The following is a 22,961-nucleotide window of genomic DNA, read 5'->3' as shown; positions in this document are numbered from 1 at the left end:
AATTTAGTTTCAAATCACGATGACTATTTAAAAAATAGCAACCAGAAGAAGTTTTTAAGCTAGAGTCTTATTTGTTTTTGTATATTTTACAATGCATGCTTCGGCAAAACCAGACGTCATGCAGTTCCAGAAAAAACTCAGTGTACTGGTCATGGGAGTTGGCCCCTCTATAGGAACAGGAGTAATTTACTTAAGGAAATCATGGAATTACTCTTCAAGCTCTGAAACCAGAAAATTCTTCAACAGGTAACATGACATATCTACGTCTAAACTACTACCTATAATTCAGAAAGATGCCAACATAAATTTACAAAGAACAGAATCCAATCCTACCTATGTTACTTGAAAGTACTAATCCTAACCACACACAGAAGAAGAAATCCTTCCAATAATTTTACCAATTGCTGGAACACATAATGTGGCTTTTAGTCAAATCTCTGAATACTCAAGCAAAACACAATTGCTTATTGAGTTCTATGTATGAAAGACACAGACTATACTGAGAAATAAGAAGAGGCAAGCAAAGGCAAAGCAGAAATAAGACATTTTCTTCACTCCAAGAAAACCATAAAGTTCCCGAAACAAAATAAATATATCATATAACTAACAATATCAGAGGGGAGCATGGGTGGCTCAGTTGGTTAAGTGGCCAACTCTTGATTTTGGCTCAGGTCATGATCTCACAGTTCCTGAGTTCGAGCCCCATAACAGGCTCTATGCTCAGCACAGAGCCTGCTTCATATCCTCTGTCTCCCTCTCTCACTTGTGCATGTGCTCTCCCTATCTCTCAGAAATAAATAAATAAATGTTAATTAAAAAAAAAAAAACAATATCAGACAATATAACTGCCAAATGAGGAAATTCCTTCTCACAAGGAAAGCACTTCAAGGGAAGGATGGAAAGGGGAAATTGAAACAATACATTTAATAAATATTCTACTATATAAAAAAATTAGCTCTAATCCTCACAAATGTGGGGGTAGGTAAGCAGTGTGAATGAACTTCCTAGTCACATTCTTTTAAACTGAGGGTCCAAGGGGTTAAGAATGTTTCCAAAGTGACTATTTCACTGCACCATTGTGGAGTGTAAGCCTGACAGCTCCCATCAGCCAACAGAGAGGTGCGGCTTCTGCAGAGTAATCAAAGTACCTCTCTTCCTCCAGTCTTGCCAAGGACTTCTAGGGCCCAGGTGCATCATGTTCTTTCAAACATCTACACTTCAACCCCACCTTTTCCTCTGCCAAAATCCTTCCTGAAACCCTACACCCATGCATCTGGTCAATTCCTCCCTCATCCTTCAGAAGGCAGCTTATGCGCTAAGTCCTCAAGGAAGCCCTGAGTCAATGGTGATTCAGAGATCCAGGAGGGGCAAAGGAGAAGAATGAGCCCATCATATTCTCCATCCTGAGGGAGCCACAGACACATGGTGGCTGCATGGTTTTCAGCCCAGACAATGGAGGACATGTTGTATAAAACTATTTTGAGAATAATCAGGTGCTTCCCACAAAGGAACAAACTGCTACAGGGCACTAGGCACTAGGGCACTAAACGAGGCATCATCTGAAATAGCAGGTAGAGAGACTGGCGATGAAGCACAGGATGATGAGCGACAGGTGCCATGAATACTTCAGAATATGCCTTGGATCCACCTACAAACTATGTGAAATCCGAAATACCCTTGGCTTCTGACAAAGAGACTTGGCCACTAGGAGCCATTTTGTTATTTCTTCTCTCAACCCCTCTTTTTTTTTTTTTTTTTTTTTTAATTTATTTTTGAGACAGAGAGAGAGCATGAACAGGGGAGGGTCAGAGAAAGAGGGAGACACAGAATTCGAAACAGGCTCCAGGCTCTGAGCCATCAGCACAGAGCCCGACGCGGGGCTCGAACCCACGGGCCGTGAGATCATGACCTGAGCCGAAGTTGGACGCTTAACCGACTGAGCCACCCAGGCACCCCTCAACCCCTCTTTTTAGGATGCAGGTCTACCCTACATCTGCTATGCCCACTCTCATGATCCCAAAAGCTACATGGATCCATGATCCAGGACCCTCATAAACTCTGTCAGGAAACCATCATGGCTTCTTCTACCCTCTAAAACCAAAAAATGAGAAAATTCCTGTCTCCACTGGACTATTCTTATTGGAACTCACACTGTCTACAGCAGAGGCCCAGTTACCAATGATTCTGATTCAACAGAACTGACTGAACCCAGGAATCTGCATTTTCAGGAAGCACCCCCTGGTGATCCTGACACATGTCAACATGTCTGCCATGGACCCGTAAGTTTCCTTGATATCCTTTGCTTTCCACACTAAAATCTGAAGGTGAAATTCCTTACAGAACTCTGATCCTGTATGTAGGACCAACTGCTAACTGTGACGATCTGCTCAATTATTTGGACGCATCAATGCTATCTGACCCCACTGCCCAAATCGACCATCCTAAATCAGCTACCTCGTCTACTGAATCCTCCAGCCTAGACCAAATTCTGAGGCTCCTGTGCACTAAGTCATCCCACACACGGCTGCCAATACTAATTTTCATATTTATCTTTCTAAGCCTCCTACTCTGCTATCCAACACCCTCTAGCACTTACCCAGCTCCTTTACAATTAAATGCAAATGCCTCAGTACCACTTTGATGCTATTTCTTCATGCTTCCTTTCTTTTAAGTTAGTGAACATACAGTGTACTATTGGTTTCAGGAGTAGAATTTAGTGATTCATCACCTATATAGAACACCCAGTGCTCATCCCAACAAGTGCCTCTTTAATGCCCATCACCCATTTAACCCATCCCCCCCATCCTCCCCTCTAGCACCCCTCAGTGTGTTCTCTATATTTAAGAGTCTCGTATGGTTTGCCTCCCTCTTTCTTTTTATCTTATTTTTCCTCTCCCCCCATATTCATCTGTTTTGTTTCTTAAATTACTCATATGAGTGAAATCATATCACATTTGTCTTTCTCTGACTTTTTCTGCTGAGCATAATCCATTCTAGTTCCATCCACATTGTTGCAAATGGCAAGATTTCATTCTTTTTGATCACCGGGTAATATTTCATTGTATATATAAACCACATCTCCTTTATCCGTGCGTCAATGGACATTTGAGCTCTTTCCATAATTTGGCTATTGTTAACAACACTGCTATAAACATCAGGACGTATATGCCCCTTTGAATCAGCATTTTTGTATCCTTTGGATAAATACCTAGCAGGGCCATTGCTAGGTCGTAGGGAAGCTCTATTTTTAACATTTTGAGGAACTTCCATACTGTTTTTCAGAGTGGCTGCACCAGTTTGCATTCCCACCAACACTTTCATGTTTCCTTTCCAATCAAATTTGGCTTGTTTCTGTCATACTCTGTCTCCACAGCTTTGCAAAGATGTCTCTAAATTCCACAATATACCTTCCTATCCTTTAAATCTAAGGAAGCCTATTTCTAACCACAGTCCTCAATTATATAACATCAAGTACACTTCATTCTATCAACATGCATTCAAATTCTCTTAATCCTTGCAACCTTGTAACACTTATTTTATCACCTGTTATATTTACATTACAAATCTCTATGTTTACTATTAATGTATCCGGCATTATATGTAAACAACCTTTAATGTGTCCCAAAGGACTAGAACAAAGCTATGTACACCCTGTGATTGCTCAATAAATAAATACTGCTCAATAAATAAATACTAACCAGTATTTATTTATTAATACTGGTAGAACTAGGATTTAATGGTGGTAAGTCACCTGTTACTAAGGGAAGGAAAAGAACATTATGCTATTTTCTGCAGAACTTTTCTCTTTTGTTTTTTTGGGTTTAGGTTGGGTTATTTTTAAAAAGAAGTTACAAAAAAAGCTCCCCACATAGCTGGATACTATAAACATAAAGATAACAATTGTGCAAACTATTTCTTCAATACCAAGCAACCCTTCCATTAGGACAGTGGTTCCCAAACTTCGCTACATAGTAGAATCACTTGGGGAACATTTTAAAAAATCCCACTTCCCAGGAGTGCCTGGGTAGCACAGTGGGTTGAGTATCCAACTCTTGATCGTGGCTCAGGTCATGATCTCATAGTTCATGGGTTCGAACCCACATCGGGCTCTGTGCTGATAGCACGGAGTCTGCTTGGGATTCTGTTTCTCCTCTCTCACCCCTCCCTCGCTTATGTACTCTCTCTCTCTCTCTTTCTCTTGCAAAATAAAAAAGTAAACTAAATTTAAAAAAATCCCACTTCCCAGTTCATACCCGACAGCCAGGAAGTCAAACTTGACTTGGGGGGGGGGGGGGGGGACGTGGGTGGTGGTGAGAGCCAGGTTATAGTCTTTAAAGATCCCAGATGATTCCAACGTGCAGCAATATTTGAGAATAATAGCTTTAGGAAATCATTCAACTTGGTATATGTACATGAGCAATAATTTCCTAGAGGTAGTCAGTTGGCCTGAATTGATTAAGAACCAGTACACATCAATTACAAATATTTGGTAAATGGTTGAAAGATCAGTTGATCTGACTCCCACACACACCCTCACTTCATGAGCAAACAACTCGATGAAAGTGACAAGTATGATTTGTTAACTGATGCTGATGTTGTAGAGACATGGGATTAGTTCTCGTCTCAAAAGTAGAGTAACTGCTTAAAGAGTCCCACTCAGGTCAAGATGTCAGCATCTGTATAGGTCAACATATATTGTACGTGTTAACATAGATTATCATATATTTTATTTGTGTCATATATTACTGTCCTATGTTAGTGTCACATACATATTAGTTCCATATGTGGTGTATATGTTGTCGAAGATATGTTAGTACACTAAAAATGTTAACTTTCTTAGGATACTGCAGATGACACTAAATTTTAGACATTTGTCTGATGCTTTCAAATATTTCAGTGAAGTCACAAATAAGGTTGATGACAATAAAAATGCCAAAAGTCGTTTTTAGAAAAACATATTTGGAAAAAGGCACACTAATGGTTTTAACCCACACACATGAAATGGGCAGTTTTCAGAAAATGATGGTCATGTTTAAAACACTACAAGCTGTGATTCGAAATACTTCTTCAGTCAGATCTCATTAAAAGCCCCTGGTCTTTAGGCATGTAGATCCACCAGGTACACAGCAGTCATTAAAGCTATTCCCCAAAGATTTCCAGCTCTCTGTGTGTTTTCCAGTCTCCTGGTAGGGTTGCTGAACCTAGACTCTTTGGGGTCCAGTATGACCATGAGGCTTCTACTGACCAATTAGTTATTAGCAAACCTAACTCGCTTCAAGCCCAGACCACTTTGCTTGGAGGTCCAAAGCACTCCAGAATTGTTTCCCTCTGACAAGGCAGCCAGGACCCCTTGACTTGTTTGGTTCACAAAAACAACCAGGAGCCTTCAAGCCTAAGTATTAGTGATGAGCAAAACCCTCCTACCAGTGCTTGAGTGAGAAATAATTCTTACTGTTTTAAGACACAGAGACTTGTGGGTTTCTTGTTACAGGACATAAACTAGCTTTATCCTGATGAAAAAATAAGTATGGCAAATCATGCCTATAGCATAAGAAAATCACTAGTCATGCTAGCTGATTTGCGGGAAATCATTGACAGCAATATTCCTTAAAGGAACTCACAAATTTAGGATAAAAGCCTCAGAGATTCTACAATGTTTCTCATCATTTTTGATAATATAATCTGACCACTGATTCTCTGAACACTATTATTAGTCTATTATTTCACTAAAAGTAAAAGGCTTCATTCAGGAATGGAAAACCTTTAAGAACAAAAGATTTGAAAAAGAAAAACATGGGGCACTTGGGTGGCTCAGTCAGTTAAGCGTCCAACTTGGGCTCAGGTCATGATCTCCCAGTTCGGGAGTTTGAGCCCTGCGTTGGGCTCTGTGCTGACAGCTCAGAGCCTGGAGCCTGTTTCAGATTCTGTATCTCCCTCTCTCTATGCCCCCGCCCCACTCGTGCTCGGTCTCTCTCTCTTTCTCTCTCAAAAAACAAACATTAAAAAAAAGAAGAAAAACATGCTTTTAGTTTATTTTTAAATGATAAAAATCTAACTTAAATTGTGTAGACTCATTCTTCTGTTAAAAACATCCAATAATTATATATTTATAATAAAAATACATCCAATAAAAATACATTCAATGCAGATTCGGGTGTGTATGTATGTATATATATGTGTGTGTGTGTGTGTGTGTGTGTATATATATATATATATATTCCATTCAATGTATAGAACATTCCATAAAACTACATATACCAATCAGAAAGCATTCTAGATAGATTTTAATCTGTTCAGGCAGAAGCAAGTATGTATAAAACATATCCTTTGGGGAAAGAACATAATTTATCAAAATAATAAACACACAAGTGATAAAATTAAGGCGCTTCACTTTAGGTGCTCAGGAGAAATAGAAACATGAATGATGAAGTGAGAGATATGAAAATCACAGTATTTTTTCCAAATTTTGGAAATTTGTGAAACACTAGGAAAATGAAGAAATTTATCAGCTCAACTTCAGGGCAGATGAAGGAAAATCTGTCACAGACCAAACTGCCACCATAAGAGAGTGTATGAGAAAAGGCTTTCTATGGCTAGGGATTTTATTATCGATGGGCAAACCCCTAATCATAAAAGGGCTGGTACTTCTCTGTCATCCGACACTTTTATTTCTGACATGGCTCCATGACAAAAATCCTGTTTTGACAGAAAGCATGAACACAATGCTTCATCCACAAAGTCATCCCAAGTGGGACCAGGATACTCAATACATGAGAGTGAATGAAATATCCATTTATCCATACTTCACTCAGTCTCTAAACAAAGAGAAACTCCACCTCCAGAAACAGCCTGTTTTGTAATGTTTAATCTTTCATTTCTCCAAAGTCTGCTGCAATGGCTGCAAAGCAGAGGGACGCTGTTTTGTTGGGTTTTGGGGTTTTTTTTTAGGGATTATAAAGAAAAAACTTTCAGTGGGGGAGGGATTAGCTTTCCTTAAATTTAAAATGGAAACAACCCGGGGCGCCTGGGTGGTTCAGTCGGTTAAGCGTCCGACTTCAGCTCAGGTCACGATCTCACGGTCCGTGAGTTCAAGCCCCGCGTCGGGCTCTGTGCTGACTGCTCAGAGCCTGGAGCCTGTTTCAGATTCTGTGTCTCCCTCTCTCTCTGACCCTCCCTTGTTCATGCTCTGTCTCAAAAATAAATAAACGTTAAAAAAAATTAAAAAAAAAAATGGAAACAACCCAAATATTTATCAACAGGTGAATGAATAAAGAAATTGTGGTATATCCACGTAATGAAATCCTGCCTAGCAGTAAAAAGAAATGAACTAGGTATACACTCCACAAGATGAATCTCAAAAGCATTATGCTACATAAAGAAGCAGACTCCAAAGACTCTATACCACATGATTCCTTTTATATGAAATGGTTTTTAAAAAAGGAACAAACTAAAGTGATAGAAAGCAGCTCAGTGGTTGCCAAGGGCCAAGGAGGGAGGGCAGGCAGACTGACTGCAAACGGACATAAAGGAACAGGGAGAGGAAAGCCAGGAATCTCCTATGATTATGGTGGCAGCTACAAAACAGTACACATTTGTCAAAACTCACCAATTCCTACAGTTAAAGTCAGTGAATTTTACCGTATGTAAATGACACCTCAATGAAGCTGACTTTTTAGAGAGAGGCCAGCAAGACAATGGAAGATGAAACTACCCTAATGGAGAACAAAAAAGGATTCAGATTGGCTGTCCAACACTGCTGATTCTTCAAATAGTTCTCATTTCAGCACTGACTTCAGTGCTGGGGAGAAATATAAATGTAAACACAAAGGAAAATCCCATGCTGTCATAGTAAATGGACAGCTCAATCTCTGACCCCCAGAGTACATACACATTTTTCATTGACGTCTTCCATTCTACAACACTTAACCATGCAACAGGCACTTTAAATACTCTTAGATTTTACATACCTAGAGCTTTTCATGAATAAAATGATTCTATCATGTTACCTCGTGTTTCAACTGCACTGATGCATTTTCTGAGAATTGTGAATCCCATCTTATCCAACTGTGCGCCTAAAAGAAATAGTGTTAAAATATTAAGGGCACGATGAATTATTGATGTTTGTCTTCTTTACAAAAATAGAAAAAAAAATTATTTAAATTTATTTCACTATTAAAAGAAAGCTAAAGGCCATGTATTCCCATGTATTATAATGTAAATGAGAATTTCATATATTTAGAAAAGCACTTATTGGAATAGGACACCAATTACCAATAATTTATAAATTTATAATTCATAATACGAAATAATTTTTATACTAATACATATGACTTATTTTAAACAGTGGAAAAGAAAGTGCTATAAATCTTTAGGGATATCTATCTAAAAATGGGTAAGATACATTTTGCCAAAATTCCAACAGCAGCTCAGAATTCTTTTTTAGTTATACAGAGGAGTGAAGTAAATTACTTGACAGTTGGAGGGAGAATTAACACAAACCTCTTTTTTTATTATTACTATTTTTAATGTTTTTATTTATTCTTGAGAGAGAGAGAGAGACAGAGGGCAAGTGGGAGAAGGGCAAAGAGACAGAATCCGAAGCAGGCTCCAGGCTCTTGAACTGTCAGCACAGAGCCCAACACAGGGTTCAAACTCACGAACTGCGAGACTATGACCTGAGCTGAAGTCAGACACTTAACCAACTGAGCCACCCAGACACCCCAAGAAACCTTTTTTTTTCTTCAACTATAGAAAAATTTAAAAAAATTTTTTTAATGTTTATTTCTGAGACAGAGACAGAGCATGAGTGGGGGAGGGGCAGAGAGAGAGAGGGAGACACAGAATCGGAAGCAGGCTCCAGGCTCTGTCAGCACAGAGCGCAACGCGGGCTTGAACTCACAAACCGTGAGATCATGACCCGAGCCGAAGTCAGTCGCTCGACCAACTGAGCCACCCAGGCACCCCCAGAAAAAAAAATTTTTTTTTAATTTTTTTTTTTTAACGTTTATTTATTTTTGAGATAGAGAGAGAGAGACAGAGCATGAACGGGGGAGGAGCAGAGAGAGAGGGAGACACAGAATTGGAAGCAGGCTCCAGGCTCTGAGCCATCAGCCCAGAGCCCGACGCGGGGCTCGAACTCACAGACCGCGAGATCATGACCTGAGCTGAAGTCGGACGCTCAACCGACTGAGCCACCCAGGCTAAAACACTTCTTAAAAGTATTATTGGGGGGGGGGGGGGGGGGGGAGTATTATTTAAGCCATGAGCTTGAAGAAGAATTTCACATTTCATACCATGCTCTAATGTTTAATGCTTTATTATTTTCATAATGAATTTAAAACAGATGATTCATATAGCAGAAAAGATTTTAAAATTTCCTATTTTTTTTCCCAGTATAAGTGCTTGCCTGTGATTAGGCTGGTACATTTGAGTATCCTAATAAAAGATGATTCTTGTTTCAAAAATGAAATCAGGGAAAGTGAATGCTTGAGCCTGTATTTAGAACTAAGGAACAGTAATATTGACACTTATCTCTCAGGGGGGACAGCATGAACAATCCACAAATATAAACTGTGCAGGTTTAACGCTAAGTTTGAGGAGAACTTTAATGAGGAAAATCAGGCAATGGTTTACTGTTTAAGGATCTACAATTCATATTTTATAAAATGTTTAGCAAAACTATTTTTCAAAAGAAGTGGCAGGTTTTTATTTCTCTATAAAAAATAACTGAAAGGAAGGACAGAAGGAGAAAAGGAGCTGGGGGAGGAGAGAGGAAGAGGAGAAAGACAGAAGGGAAGAGAGAAGGAAGTAGGAGGGACAGGTAGGGATTAAAAAGGTGTCTCAATGCAAACAGTTGAGCATCTGACCCTTGATTTTGGCTCACTTCATGATCCCAGAGTCGTGAGACCAAGCCCTATGTCTGGCTCAGCACTAGACGTGGAGCCCGCTTAAGAGTCTCTCTCTTCCTCTCTCTCTGCCCCTCTCCCTCCATGCTCTCTAAAATAAAAATAAAATAAAACAAATTTTTTAATTTAAAAAAAAAAAAGGCGCTTCACATAGCTTTACAACTGGCAATTTCCAATACCAGGCAGGCTAGAGAGGTCTTTTACTCAAGCACTGGCTCAAGTGATATATACACATCATGATAATTTGGAAATCATGTGTTAAAGAACATAAACTTTCCAAACTGTATACATTTGATTAATGTAACCTTAATTTAACCAAAGATATCAAGAGTAAATTAATGAAGAAACCAGCAACTCTGATCACATTTTTATCTCTGAAAAAATAAAGACTACAGAACTAGGCAGTGCTCCCACATTCCTGGAGTACATACGATACATGGAAGATGACTGCCCTAAAATAACTGAATATGTGTGACTGTTATTTTCTTTGTTGTTTATTGCAGAGATTGAGAGAGAGAGAACACATGCAAGCAGGGGAGGGGCAGAGAGAGAAGAAAGAGAATCCCAACCAGGCTCCAGGCTCAGTGCAGAGCCTGGCACAGGGCTGGATCTCACAAACCACAAGATCACAACCTGAGCCTAAATCATGAGTCAGACGCTTAAATAACTGAGCCACCCAGATGCCCCAATTGTTATTTTCTAAGGTGCAATAATTTATTACTTCTATAATCCATACTCAGAGAGTTTAAGGATAAAAAATATCAAGGGTGGGGGTAAGGGGGTTGCAAACAGGGGACCTGATAAACAGTTCCTACCCATAGGAACTTACAACTTAGGAAGCTGAATGATGTACACCTGGAAGTCTTAGGTGTTTATGGCTATAAGAATAAATATCAATGAGAATTGTGGAGGAAACATTTTGGGCTTTGTAGAGAAAGTAATTATAGAGAAAGACTAAAAAAAAAAAAAAAAAAAAACAACTCAGAGATAGAAAAAAATCAATGAGGATTACAGCAGTCCAGGAAAATCTGGGTTGGTTGCAGTAGGTAAAACAGAATACATATATACATTTAGAGATCTAGTTTAGAGAGGATACAGAGCACACAGCAACAATCTGACATCAGGAATGAAAACTAACTCATGAAGAAAGGCAACAAACAGTCCTTTTTATGAATCAGCACTTACTTCCTTCTGGTCTTGGGATGATGGCTCTATTAAAACTATGTAACAGCTAGTAAAAGAGAAAAAGGGAAAACAATATTTTTAACATATCAATATAAAGGTTTCAAGTAGGCATGCCTATGACCATGCAAAAAAAAAAAAAAAAAAAAAAACATCGATATTGGCTAATTATATACTAATATGTGCTCAAATGCTAAGATAAATAACAATCAGGGGCACGTCTAAGTCTACTTTGTCTCTTGCAGAGAGGTATGCCATGGTAACAAGAAATAAGATGAAGGAGCTAGGATTCTTGAGCAACTTACTGGAAGTTTATGTAAATTTGAAATGCTCAGCCTTACAGTTACAGAATGACAAAGAAACTGCTGCAATAAGATGAAGCTCATTTTCTCACCACTATTTCCAAGATCTGGTATTTACTTAACAATGAGAGGACTCCTGGTCATAATTTAAATAACTACATCTGAAAGAGCTAGGTGATAATTCTGGGCTGCCTCTAAGAACTTCAGCACTGACCCATTATTTGCAAGTCATATATATAGCACCTGGAAAAAAAAAATGCTACTTTAGGTGTCCTCGCATAAATACATAGCTAAATGTTTTCTTTCTGCAGACTTGCCTTCGTCTGTGCATCTCAAATTAATTACTTGCCTCTTTGTGCTAAAGGAGAGGTTAGGTCTTCAAGGTTACACTGCCTTTGACAACAGACTTATTTCTCAAAGACTGAGTCATGTGATCTTTTCCCTGGGCAAACTCACTTTCCAAAGCACTTGAATGTCCGGGGAGAGAAGTCCTAGTTGCTGCATTGCCTTTACTAGAGAGGATTAGTATAATGTATTTTGGATTCTCAGTAACCATTAATGCTGTAAATACTCTGGATTCCCAGCTAAAATTTTCAAGGACAAATTAAGACTAGACAGAAATAAAAGGAGGGAGGCCAAATGTAGGTCAAATATAATAAAATAATACACAAATCTGATTACCACTCCCCCCCCCCCAAGCATGATACATTCTCTTCTATAGCATCTATTTTTAACATGTATACTTTGGGTGTGCATTTTTCCAACACTGAATCAAGACTGCCACCCACACCAGGGCCCAGCTCCCTGGCCCCTATATTCCACCAGTGTGTTCTCTGCTACCGTAAGATAACATTATCTTCTGCCAGTTTCACAACTCAATTCTGACACCTCTCCTTTTACTATACATGACCCCTCCTTCCCTTTGCAAGCCACTCTCCTTCCTTTTAAACCCTGCTAAAATGACAAATGCTTTCCAGTTAAGCCCACCTGGTACCTGCACTGGCAGTTTACTTAGAGTCGTAATATTTTCAGGAGAGTTTATTTTAGTGGGTTCTATGGTGTTTTCTATAATTATCCTTACTAACTCCCCAATTCAATACATGATCTGCCAAATTCTCAATTCCCAAAGGCCACCAGGCCACTGAAATGAAAGCAGTACTCAAAGCAGCAAACAGGCTGAGTGTGTGTGCCTCTGGATCTATACCACTACCTTTAATTTAATCCTCAAACCAATCGTACAGAGGCCCATTCACTAAGGCTACCTGATATTGCATACCATAAACCATTAGTCTAAACCACAAATTGTTAAATCAAGCAAAATGACTACAGCAGTCACTTATAATATTGCCCTCACTGCCTCATATTTACTGTTCCACCTCCACTGAGATCAAAATGAATTGCAAGCATTTATTGTGTTCATCACCCAAAGAACTGTCAGGCAGGAAAGAAAAAATTGAGAATTTAGATGACTTCCTCAAGCAAAGCAAATCTGAGAGGCAGAGTCAAGAAAAATCAAAAATAAAAACTAATGATACACCTGTCTTATATGTGTTGCTGCTACCTCAAGCCAAATTACTAGAATACTGAATGCTCCCAAGATGAATTCAAATACCAGTTTCAGCAGGAAACTTTTTTCAAATACTATGAAACAAAAACAACGTAAAAATGAATACAAGTCAACTCTAAAGGATTTGACATAAAACAACCATTGATTATTCTTACAGCTTCTTTTCCACCCAGAGCTTCCAACCACTGCTTCCTTTCCTCTTCTGAAAATGCCTGCATAGTCAAGGAAACGCCAGGCCTGAAAGACACCAGTAATGGATCAGATTAGCCCTCGGGCTGGTAAAACAAACAAACACAAACAAACAACAACAACAAAGCCTGCTTTACCGCTTCCTAATGTTTTGTTCTGGTGATTAAGTTGGGGTTTTTTTAATTGTGATAAAAGACACGTAACATAAGATTTATCATCTTAACTTTAACTGCACAGTTCGCCATGTTAAGTACATTCACATTATTGGGCAACCCATCTCCAGAACTCTTCATCTTGTAAAACTAAAATTCTGTACCCATTAAACAACTCCCTGTTCCCTTTTTGCTCAGCCCCTGACAATCTCCCTCTACTTCCTGTCTCGATGAATTTGATTACTCCTAGGTAACTCTTATAAGTGGAATCATATAGTATTGTTCTTTTTGTAACTTGCTTATTTCACTTATCATGGTATCCTCCATTTTCATCCATGTTGTAGCATGGATGAGAATTTCCTTCCGAAGGGTGAATAATATTCCACTGTGTGTATACGCTACATGTTGCTTATCCATTCATTTGTCAATGGACACCTGGGTTGCTTCCACTTTTTTCTATTCTAAACAATGCCGTTATTAACATAGGTGTACAAATATCTCAAGAGCTGGCTTTCAGTTCTTTTAGGTATATACCCAGAAGTGGAATTACTGGATATGACATAGTAGGAAATAATGTATTTGGTCTCTGACCCTGCTTCCTGGCACAAAGCTCCTAATACCCTTGGTATCTCCAAAATAAATGTCAGTTTATATTCTAATGCGATAACAGGGCTGCAAGCTCTAGGACAGTCTTGGGATGGAGCTGGTTACCAAGAGAACCATGTGACTAGGGGACTGGAACTTCCAGCCCCACCCCCACCCGTTCCAGGAGGGGGAAGGGGCTGGAGATTGAGTTCAATCAGCAATGGCCAATTATTCAGTCAATTATTTCCTATGCAATAAAGTCTTCATAAAATGCCCTGGGTATGAGAGAACTTCCAGGTTGGTATAAACATGAAGGTGCTAGAAGGGTAGCATGTCCAGAGAGGACGCGGACACTTCAAGCCCCTTCCCCTATATCTCTCTTCATATGGCTGTTCATTTATTTCCATTAAAATATCCTTTGTAATAAATTGGCAAAAGTAAACTGTCTTCCTGAGTTCTATGAGCTGTTCTAGCAAATTATCAAACCCAAGGAGAGAACCAGGGGAACCCCCAATTTACAGCCCACAGTAAAGTGACAATCTGGACTTGTGGCTGGCATCTGAAGTGGCGGGGGGCAGTCTTATGGCTGCCTGAACCCTGAACCTGAAGGGTCTTCACTAACTTTAGTGTCAAAATTCAGTTCAATCAGGGTCTGCAGAGAACTGGAGAACTGCTGGGTGTGGAAAAGCCCACACATCTGTAGTACAGAAAGGAGAAACAGTTCTGCCTCACAAGGGGCCAATGGTAATTCTATTTTTAATTTTTGGAGGAATTGCCACATCTTTTCCACAGTGGCTGCACTGTTGTGCAGTCCCACCAAGAGTGCACAAGGCTGAGAGACTAAGAGAAAAATTACCAGGTGTACTCACAACTGCAAAGAAAAGATCCCTCCCCTCCCCCGCCGTTCCCCGGAACCAGCCAGGGCGTGCCCGGTTGTGGTCTGACCTAAAGGCGGGAACCAATCAAGTTCTACTGAGTGGTTTGAAAAAAAGGCTGGAACCAATCAAGTTCTGCTGAGTGTTCAAATTTAAATGTCAACCAATAACAGCTCTGTAACCGCAAAAAAATCCCTAACTTGTTTGTGCCTGTCTATAAAAGAAGCTGTAAGATCCTCGCTCGGGGCCTCTTAGTGTCACCAGCAACGAGTGCGCGGAGGACCAGGTTCGAACCTGCAATAAACGACCCTTGCCGCTTGGCTTTGACTCTGGACTCTGGTGGTTTGTTTTTGGGGGGTCTTTCGAATCGGGGCATATCAAAGGCTTCCAATTTCTCCATCCTCACCAACGCCTGTTATCTCTTTTTTTCAAAAGTAGCCATCCTAATGGGTGTGTGGTGCTAGCGATGATGACAATTTAATAAAATAGATACACGTAAATTGTTACCCAAGCATGGACAGAGTAAAACCAGAAAATCATTTTTCACCCCATCCCAATTCTACTTCCAAGACGGCAGACTACTAACGGTTTGGTGTTTCCTTCTTATTTTCTTGAGCCCTGTGTTGGTCCTCTGGGCCACATAATCTTTCTCAGTTCAGTTTATTCAGACACTCAGGGATTGAGCCAGAAAACTCTTTATACTGGGAAGGAATACTAGGTAAAAAAGTCATTAATAATACCTCTTAACCTGTGAATGGTTTCTCACATGAAACAAATGTGGAATATTTGATTCAAATATTAGAAATTAGTATTAGAAATGAACTTTTCTGGCAAAGAATTTAAAGGCAAAACACAGAAAATTGGAAATGAAAGTGGATGGTTGAAACGAAAAGTATAATAATTAATACTTGCAATATTTAATTCCCCTTTGATACTGAATATACTTTTTTTAAGTCTATTTTTGAGAGAGAGAGTGAGCAGGGGAGGGGCAGAGAGAGAGGGAGAGAGAATCCCAAGCAGGCTCAGCACTGTCAGCATCGCGCCTGACGGAGGGCTCAAACTCACGAATCGTGAGATCATGATCTTAGCTGGAATTAAGAGCCGGATATTTACCTGTCTGAGCCACCCAGGTGCCCCTGAATACACTTTTTAAAGTTATCACTCCCATGACACTTTTAACTAATGGATTATCTTTTTCAAATAAAGCAAACAGTAATAATCAACTATAATTCAATAATCATTACAATTTTTATAAATTACTGTAAAGTCAAAAGTCTTCCAAAAGCACAGAGACAAATGTGAACAAGCAGGGCTCCCAACACTCATTCCCAAAGGTATTACGCTTTCTCCCCACATGATTGTTTGCTTAAGGTTCACTACAAAGTAATTATAGCTACAATTGATAGGCTCTTGATGACAACCATGTTCTCCAGACTGAAATTTAAAGGAAAAAAAAAATCACCAATAATCCCCCACTCCCACCCCTAAATAGCAAAATGGCTCTTTATTGTCTACCCCACACTTTTTTTTTTTTTAATGTTTATTTATTTTTGAGAGAGACAGAGACAGAACCCAAGTGGGTTAGGGGCAGAGAGAGAGGGAGACACAGAATCTGAAGCAGGCTCCAGGCTCTGAGCTGTCAGCACAGATGCTAATGCAGGTCTTGAACTAATGAACCGGGAGATTATGACCTGAACTGAAGACAGATGCTCAACTGACTGAGCCACCCAGGCACCCCAACCCCACACTTTCTTATACTGGCCTCACTTTTCTATCACCTTGGCACTGCACAGTACAGACCCGAGGTCCCACCTCCTCCCGTTCTGCTACACACAGCATCTTTTTGGATCAAGCATCAAGGCAAGATGCCCAGACAACCAGTCTGTTTTAAGAAGTTCCTTGACTGGGACGTGAAGATTTTGGCCCTTATTCTTAGTAACCCACACTGGGCTCAAGGGAGTTAATTAAAATTGTGAGGGAAAACTTCAGATGGCACAAATGTTTTTCTTTACATTCTTTAAGTGATAAAACAATATTTACATATGGGGGTCTCACGTCTGCAAGAATGCTCCATTCTTGTCAAGAAGAAAAAATATCTAGTTACCTCTCTAAAAATTATATTTATTCAAACATTTAGTTATGTACTTAAATGAACAAAAGTATAAAACATAAAATAAGATGTGGTAGCGAATACATAATACAAAGCTGACAGCTTTTCTAGTCCTAGAATGGCAAAATTAGCAGAGAAAATGGGACCCAAGGCAAAACATGGTAACTTCTATCCCAGGAAGACAAACATGGAGTTTACAAACATTTATTGAATACCCTACCATATGCAAGGCACCGGGCTGGGCATACCACCCACAAAGGGCTTACTGTCTATCAGAGAAAGCAGAAGGTAAAAAAAAAAAAAAAAAAAAAATTACAAATAATCTATTAATTAGAATTGTACAGAGCCCTGCAAAAAATAGAATTGTACACAGCCCTGCAAAAAGCCAGCTACCCTGGAGAAAGAGGTGACAATAAAGACATCAGAAGGTGCATGCCCAAATACAAAGGCATTCAACCTCAAATATGTTAAACTGTTGTCAAGACTTGTCTGTGGGCTAATTTGGCTGCCAGTCTCGGGAGGAAATGTCACATTCTTACTATGGGAACTAAGAAAGAGAAAGGTCTGACCTAGCCCTGGAAGTCAGGCTTCCCTAGGAAAGGAACATTTAACCTAAGGCCTTAAGGATACATGAGCCTTGTCAGAGCACCAGGGCTAAAGGTATTCCCTAAGCCGAAAAGGCACAGAGGAAGGAAAGAACACACTTTGGGGGAGCTAGATCAGCCTCATCAGCCATCCTCCCTGCAGAGGCAGCCAAGGGATCCAGCCACAAAGGGCTCCTTGGCTGTGTGAAAGATCTGATTTATCCTACATGTCACAGGTTTTTAGTAGGGAAATAACATGATCAAAGGTGCAGGTGAACACTGGATGCTGGATGGAAATGGACTGAAGACAGGCAAGAGCTGGCTGCAGAGACTTGTTAACAAACTAAGAGGATGAGATCGAAGGGCAGAAATGAATTGAAAAAAATGCATGAACTCGGAAACAGGCAGGAGGTTGCTTCTACGCGCTATGGGCGACAAATACTGAGTAAGAAAGCTGCCACTCCAAGAATCAAGAGTAAGAACAAGTCAATTACAATGTTTCATCAATAACTACTAAAGGGAATCCATGAAAGCCAAAAACAATTGAAGCAAATCAGGACTTAATATACTTACACCCACAAAATTAGAAACTGAACCAGATGAAATTCCTGCACTTTCGAGTTCCTTTTTATTTTCCCCTAAGGTTCTCCGTTGATATGTGAGGAGAAAGAATATTTACCACATGGACATGGTGGGATATTCACATACAGTGGCAAACAGAGACACAGATAAGAGAAAGAATGACTGGTTCTGGTGGTAACTTGAAACACAGGAAAAAAGTGTTGAATGATGAAGAGTCTAAAGAGTTATGAGCTAGAATTATAGATAGCACAGTAGAAAAAAAAAAATTGTCAGGCTTCAGATGAAATAGCCACAGTACATCTGGATAAAAATCCAATGTGGCATAAAAACTAAAGTATATGCCTTGTCTCCAAGAACAATGACTCAGACTTGAGCCACCTAGCCCTTTATGGAATACAGCAGAGAAAAAGCAAACTTATTGAAAGATGAGAGATTAAACAGAAATATATCAGCTATAAAGAAATAATTCTATTTCTGTTTACATTTGCCAAATGATAACATGGTAACTCAAAACAATTTCCCTTTTGAGAATTAATTCATCACAGGACACATTTTCAGAAAACTTCATATGTACAATATACAGGGATCAGTCACTAATATTATATAAAGCTGAGTTCCCATCCCATCACAGACATGACTCACACTCATCCCCCATTTGCTTCACCCCCACCTCTAAAACATTAGTGTAGGAAAAAAACAATGCACTACAACGTGTTTTAGGGGTAACTCGGTGGCTCAGTTAAGCAGCTGACTCTTGATCTAGACTCAGGTCACGATCTCATAGTTTGTGAGATGGGAGCCCCAAGTCGGGCTCTGCACTGACAGCACAGAGCTTGCTTGGGATTCTCTCTCTCTGCCCTCCCCAGTGCACACATGCACTCTCTCTCAAAATAAATAAATAAATTTTTTAAAAAAGTTTTAAACATTCTTAATTTCTTAAGTTTCTTTTTTTAATAATCAATTGCTAGGAAATCATTTGGCAAATATGAGACTTTAGGAAGCATTGGACACATTTTAAACTCCAGTATTAACAGCATCTCATTGTTAAACCATAAAAACTCTTCAGTTTTTGAGACAAAGACATGGCTTACTCATGAAATTTAATGGATACATAGAACGACATGGTGAATATATGGATAGCCAAGAACAGAAAATTTTAGTGTGTGAGATAGATTATTCACAATTATATAAAAAGAGCAATTATATCTTCAATAACATTAGTGACTCCATTAGGTGACAACATTAGGTAACAACATCAGTGACTGCGTTGGAGCTGGAACTAGAATGGACAAAGTTCTAATTTTTGGTAGTTAGAGCCAATATTGCTGCAATGCATTACACTGGTTCACAGAAGACACAACATTCTCTTCCTCATCTGATAATTCATTTCAACCAAAGTAACATCTGAGTACATACTGTGTGCTAGACATTGTGCTAAACTCTGAGTAATTTATCGTCATGCACAGTAAGCAAAACTAATTCTTAGCAAATACAAAGTCAACAGCAGGAGCTCCATGAAGAAAAAACAAAGGAAAAGAGAGCAACTTGCCACGATAGTCTTTCTTTTCTTAAAACCGTAACTGTTGTCTGTAGAGCACAAGGTACAAAACTGAACTGTAAAGAAACACTTAAGTGGCACCTGGGTGGCTCAGTCAGTCAAGTGTCCAACTTCAGCTCAGGTTATGATCTCATGGTTTGTGGGTTCGAGCCCCCCATCGGACTCAGTGCTGACAGCTCAGAACCTGGAGCCTGCTTCAGATTCTGTGTCTCCCTCTCTCTCTGCCCCACCCCTGCTTGTGCTTTCTCCTTCAAAAAAAATAAACTTAAAAAAATAATAAAAAATAAACACGCACTTAAGTTAAAAAAGTTCTTGTTAAAGCAATTCATGTTTTCTTCATTCACTCATTAAAAAAATAGGCACTATTATGCACTATTAAGCACTACCAAGGTCCATACATGAGAAGCAATCTAGAGAGCTATTATCTGTATTCTACGTTTGACCCTGTATTCTCTTTCAACTCCATTTTTTATAGTTCTATCAAAGCGGTGGAAGACATGTGTTTTCCTTATATTCTACACAATAGATCAATGAGTTCGCAAATTAAGAAAATATAAAAATAGAAAGAAATGTTCACAAGGCATTTATGAGATATCAATTAATGTGATATCATAAATAGGGAAATTAAGGAAAAAATAAGCAGCAGCTATCAAAACTTACTATAGCAACAATCAGGAATATTCTAATGTTTTACTAAAAGGAATATTGAAAAGGAAAAGGAAAAAAACTAGACCAGCATGTTGTAAATCATGCACTAAATTTTACTATGTGAAGGGGAAACTGGCAAAGCCAAACAAAACACTCTAAAGTTATAGAAAGGTAGCTGTGATAATCAGTTTCACAGAAGGATTGCTGAGGAAAAAAGTTTTTTAAGTACAAGTCTATGAATCTTACATGTTTCCAGAAATGACCAAAGCAAGTTGCCTGATTTTACTGAGGGTAAAGACTATAATAACTTCTTTCTTCTACCTACCAATAATAATAATAATAATAATAACAATAATAATAAAAAGGTTTCAAATAGAGCAGTTAAGCAATGATACAGTCAGAAGTAGGATTATTTCCTCTAATAAAAGCTAATTCAAGCCATTAATCATTAGAGAACTACTACTTTAGAACTAAGAAAGTTGTAAGAGAACATAGTTCTACCCCAACAACAGGATAGAAACCCTACAAAATCATAGTGCTGAAATACAGATCAGAGAACTAAAATGACTGGAAAACAAACAACCAAACAAAAACAACAACAAAAACACCCTAATAAACTATATGCATGTTAAAGGATTCAGTACAAAAGATGGCCAACATACATAAACTGATGGAAATTTCAGAAAAGAAATGAAAACCATTTAAAAGAGACAAATGGATATGCATGAAATGGAAAATAAAGGAACAGTGATAAAGAATTCAGGAGGATGAGGACACATTTCAGATACAAACCAACCAATCCTGAGTCTGTGTCTGTAACCAACTCTTTTATCTGACTTTCACTCACAAAGGCAGTGTTTCCTCTGCCCTATATCACCCCAGGACAACCATCCCCATAGGAAAGAGCCCACCACTACTATTCAAAGTAGCCAATCCTAAATTGCTTCCCCTTCTCTGCCTGGCCTCTTTTGCAGAAACTCCAGTAAAGATTGATCTAGGATTTTCCCTCACTTCTTCCTGACTTCTAACCAAAACCTGGCATTCCCCACGTGGCCCCATATGGCATGGCAAGTCCTCTTCTCTTGGAAACTATAATTAATAAAATAGTCTTCTACTGCCATTAGTCTCTCCTTGTCATCTCTCAATCACTTCCGTAAATCAAAATCCTGCCAGTACAACCAAAACAAATTCCAAACGATCAGAGACAATGTAACTGTCTCCATAAAGTGAAGAAAGAGAAAATGGGGCAGAATAAGTATTTGAAGAAATAAGGACTTCGATTTTCTAAACCTGCTATGAAATATCAACCCACATATCCAAAAACTTCAAAGAACCCAAAGCAAGATGAAACAAAGAAAGCCACACCTATGCACACCGCCAAAAAAAAAAAAAAAAAAAAAAATTTAGAAGCAGCACAGGACAAAGACAGCATATAGGGGAATAGTAAAAAAGATGGATCATTAATCATGATTTAAAAAATAGGAGGAGTGAAGAAAATGAAATGACTTCTTTGAAGTGCTAGGGAAAATAAAACCTATTAATCTAGAAATCTGTATCCATCAAAATGGAGGCAAAATAAAGACATCTCAGACAAAGGAAACATGAAAGAATTCTTTTCCAGCAGACTTGTATTACAAGAAATGCTCAGATTAAATGAGCCTAAGGGACTTAAGGCAAATGGCACAAGATAGAAACTCAGTTCTGTAGGAAAAAAAAAAATGAAGAAAATAAAAAAATGGACAAATATATTGGTATTAAAAAGGACAAGAAAACCACATACACATATGTAAATAAGATACCTAATATCCTTAAAATTACTAGTTACTGATTTCATAAAGTAAAAGTAGTTGTATATATTGGGTTCATAGCATACATAGAATTAAATATATATAATAATAAGGGCACAGAAGGCAAAAGGATGGTAATTAGTAGTCTACTGTTGTAAGGGTTTTATATTGTTTAGGAAAGGTAGGTACTTTAAGAATTTAAAAATGCATGTTAAACTCCCTAAGACAACTACTTAAAAAGGCACATACAACGAGGCATAACTAAAAACAGAAAATAGAATACTAAAAAAAAAAAAAAAATACTCAATTCATTAAAAAGAAAGCAAAATAGGAACAGAAGAACAAAGAACAAATTAGACAAATAGAAAACAAAAACTTAGATGGTAAACATAAGCCCATACAAATCAATAATTACATTATACATAAATTAAAACCCTGATTAAAAGGCAAAGACAAAGAGACTGGATTTAATTCAGGACTCAGTAATATGCTATTTGTTAAAAAGAAAGTTTAGCGCAGGTAAAAGGAAAAAGATTAAAAAACATATGCCAAGTAAACACTGAGCATAAGAAACCCAGGGTGCCTACATTAATATCAAACAAGGTAAGTTTCAAAATAAAGATTATTAGAAACAGAGATTTCATAATGACAAAAGGGACATTTCATCAGAAAGACATAACAATCATAAATCTGCATACACACAAAATTCCCAAATATGTAATACATGGAATAAAAACTGGCAAAATTAAAGGGAAACAGGCAAATTCTAACCATGGAGATTTTAACATCCTTAGTTTAGTAACTGCCAGAACAATAGTAAAAAATCAAAACAATTTAGATGATTTGAGCAACACTATTACTAACTTGCTCTAATTGACATTTAGAGAAAACTACATCCAACAACAGCAGAAAACCCACTGATCTCAAGTGCACAT

At 38.5% G+C, this 22,961-nt stretch overlaps 1 protein-coding gene across 3 annotated transcripts in view; it reads right to left on the bottom strand.

The window, feature by feature from the left end:
* The window catches only part of ARHGAP10 (Rho GTPase activating protein 10), a 322,588-nt gene that overhangs the window by 143,679 nt on the left and 155,948 nt on the right, over positions 1 to 22,961 (bottom strand). For all 3 annotated transcript variants that reach the window (XM_049632246.1, XM_049632248.1, XM_049632247.1), the window contains exons 11-13: positions 13,112 to 13,193; positions 11,091 to 11,136; positions 8,007 to 8,072 (exon numbers count right to left, since the gene is read on the bottom strand). In XM_049632246.1, coding sequence (XP_049488203.1) covers positions 8,007 to 8,072; positions 11,091 to 11,136; positions 13,112 to 13,193 — 194 coding nt within the window. The remainder of the gene's footprint in view (positions 1 to 8,006; positions 8,073 to 11,090; positions 11,137 to 13,111; positions 13,194 to 22,961) is intronic.

Source organism: Panthera uncia, chromosome B1 (assembly GCF_023721935.1).
Source record: "Panthera uncia isolate 11264 chromosome B1, Puncia_PCG_1.0, whole genome shotgun sequence".
NCBI classification, from domain to species: Eukaryota; Metazoa; Chordata; class Mammalia; order Carnivora; family Felidae; genus Panthera; species Panthera uncia.
Note: the sequence above shows the minus strand (reverse complement) of the source record. Positions and strands in the feature narration are given on the sequence as shown.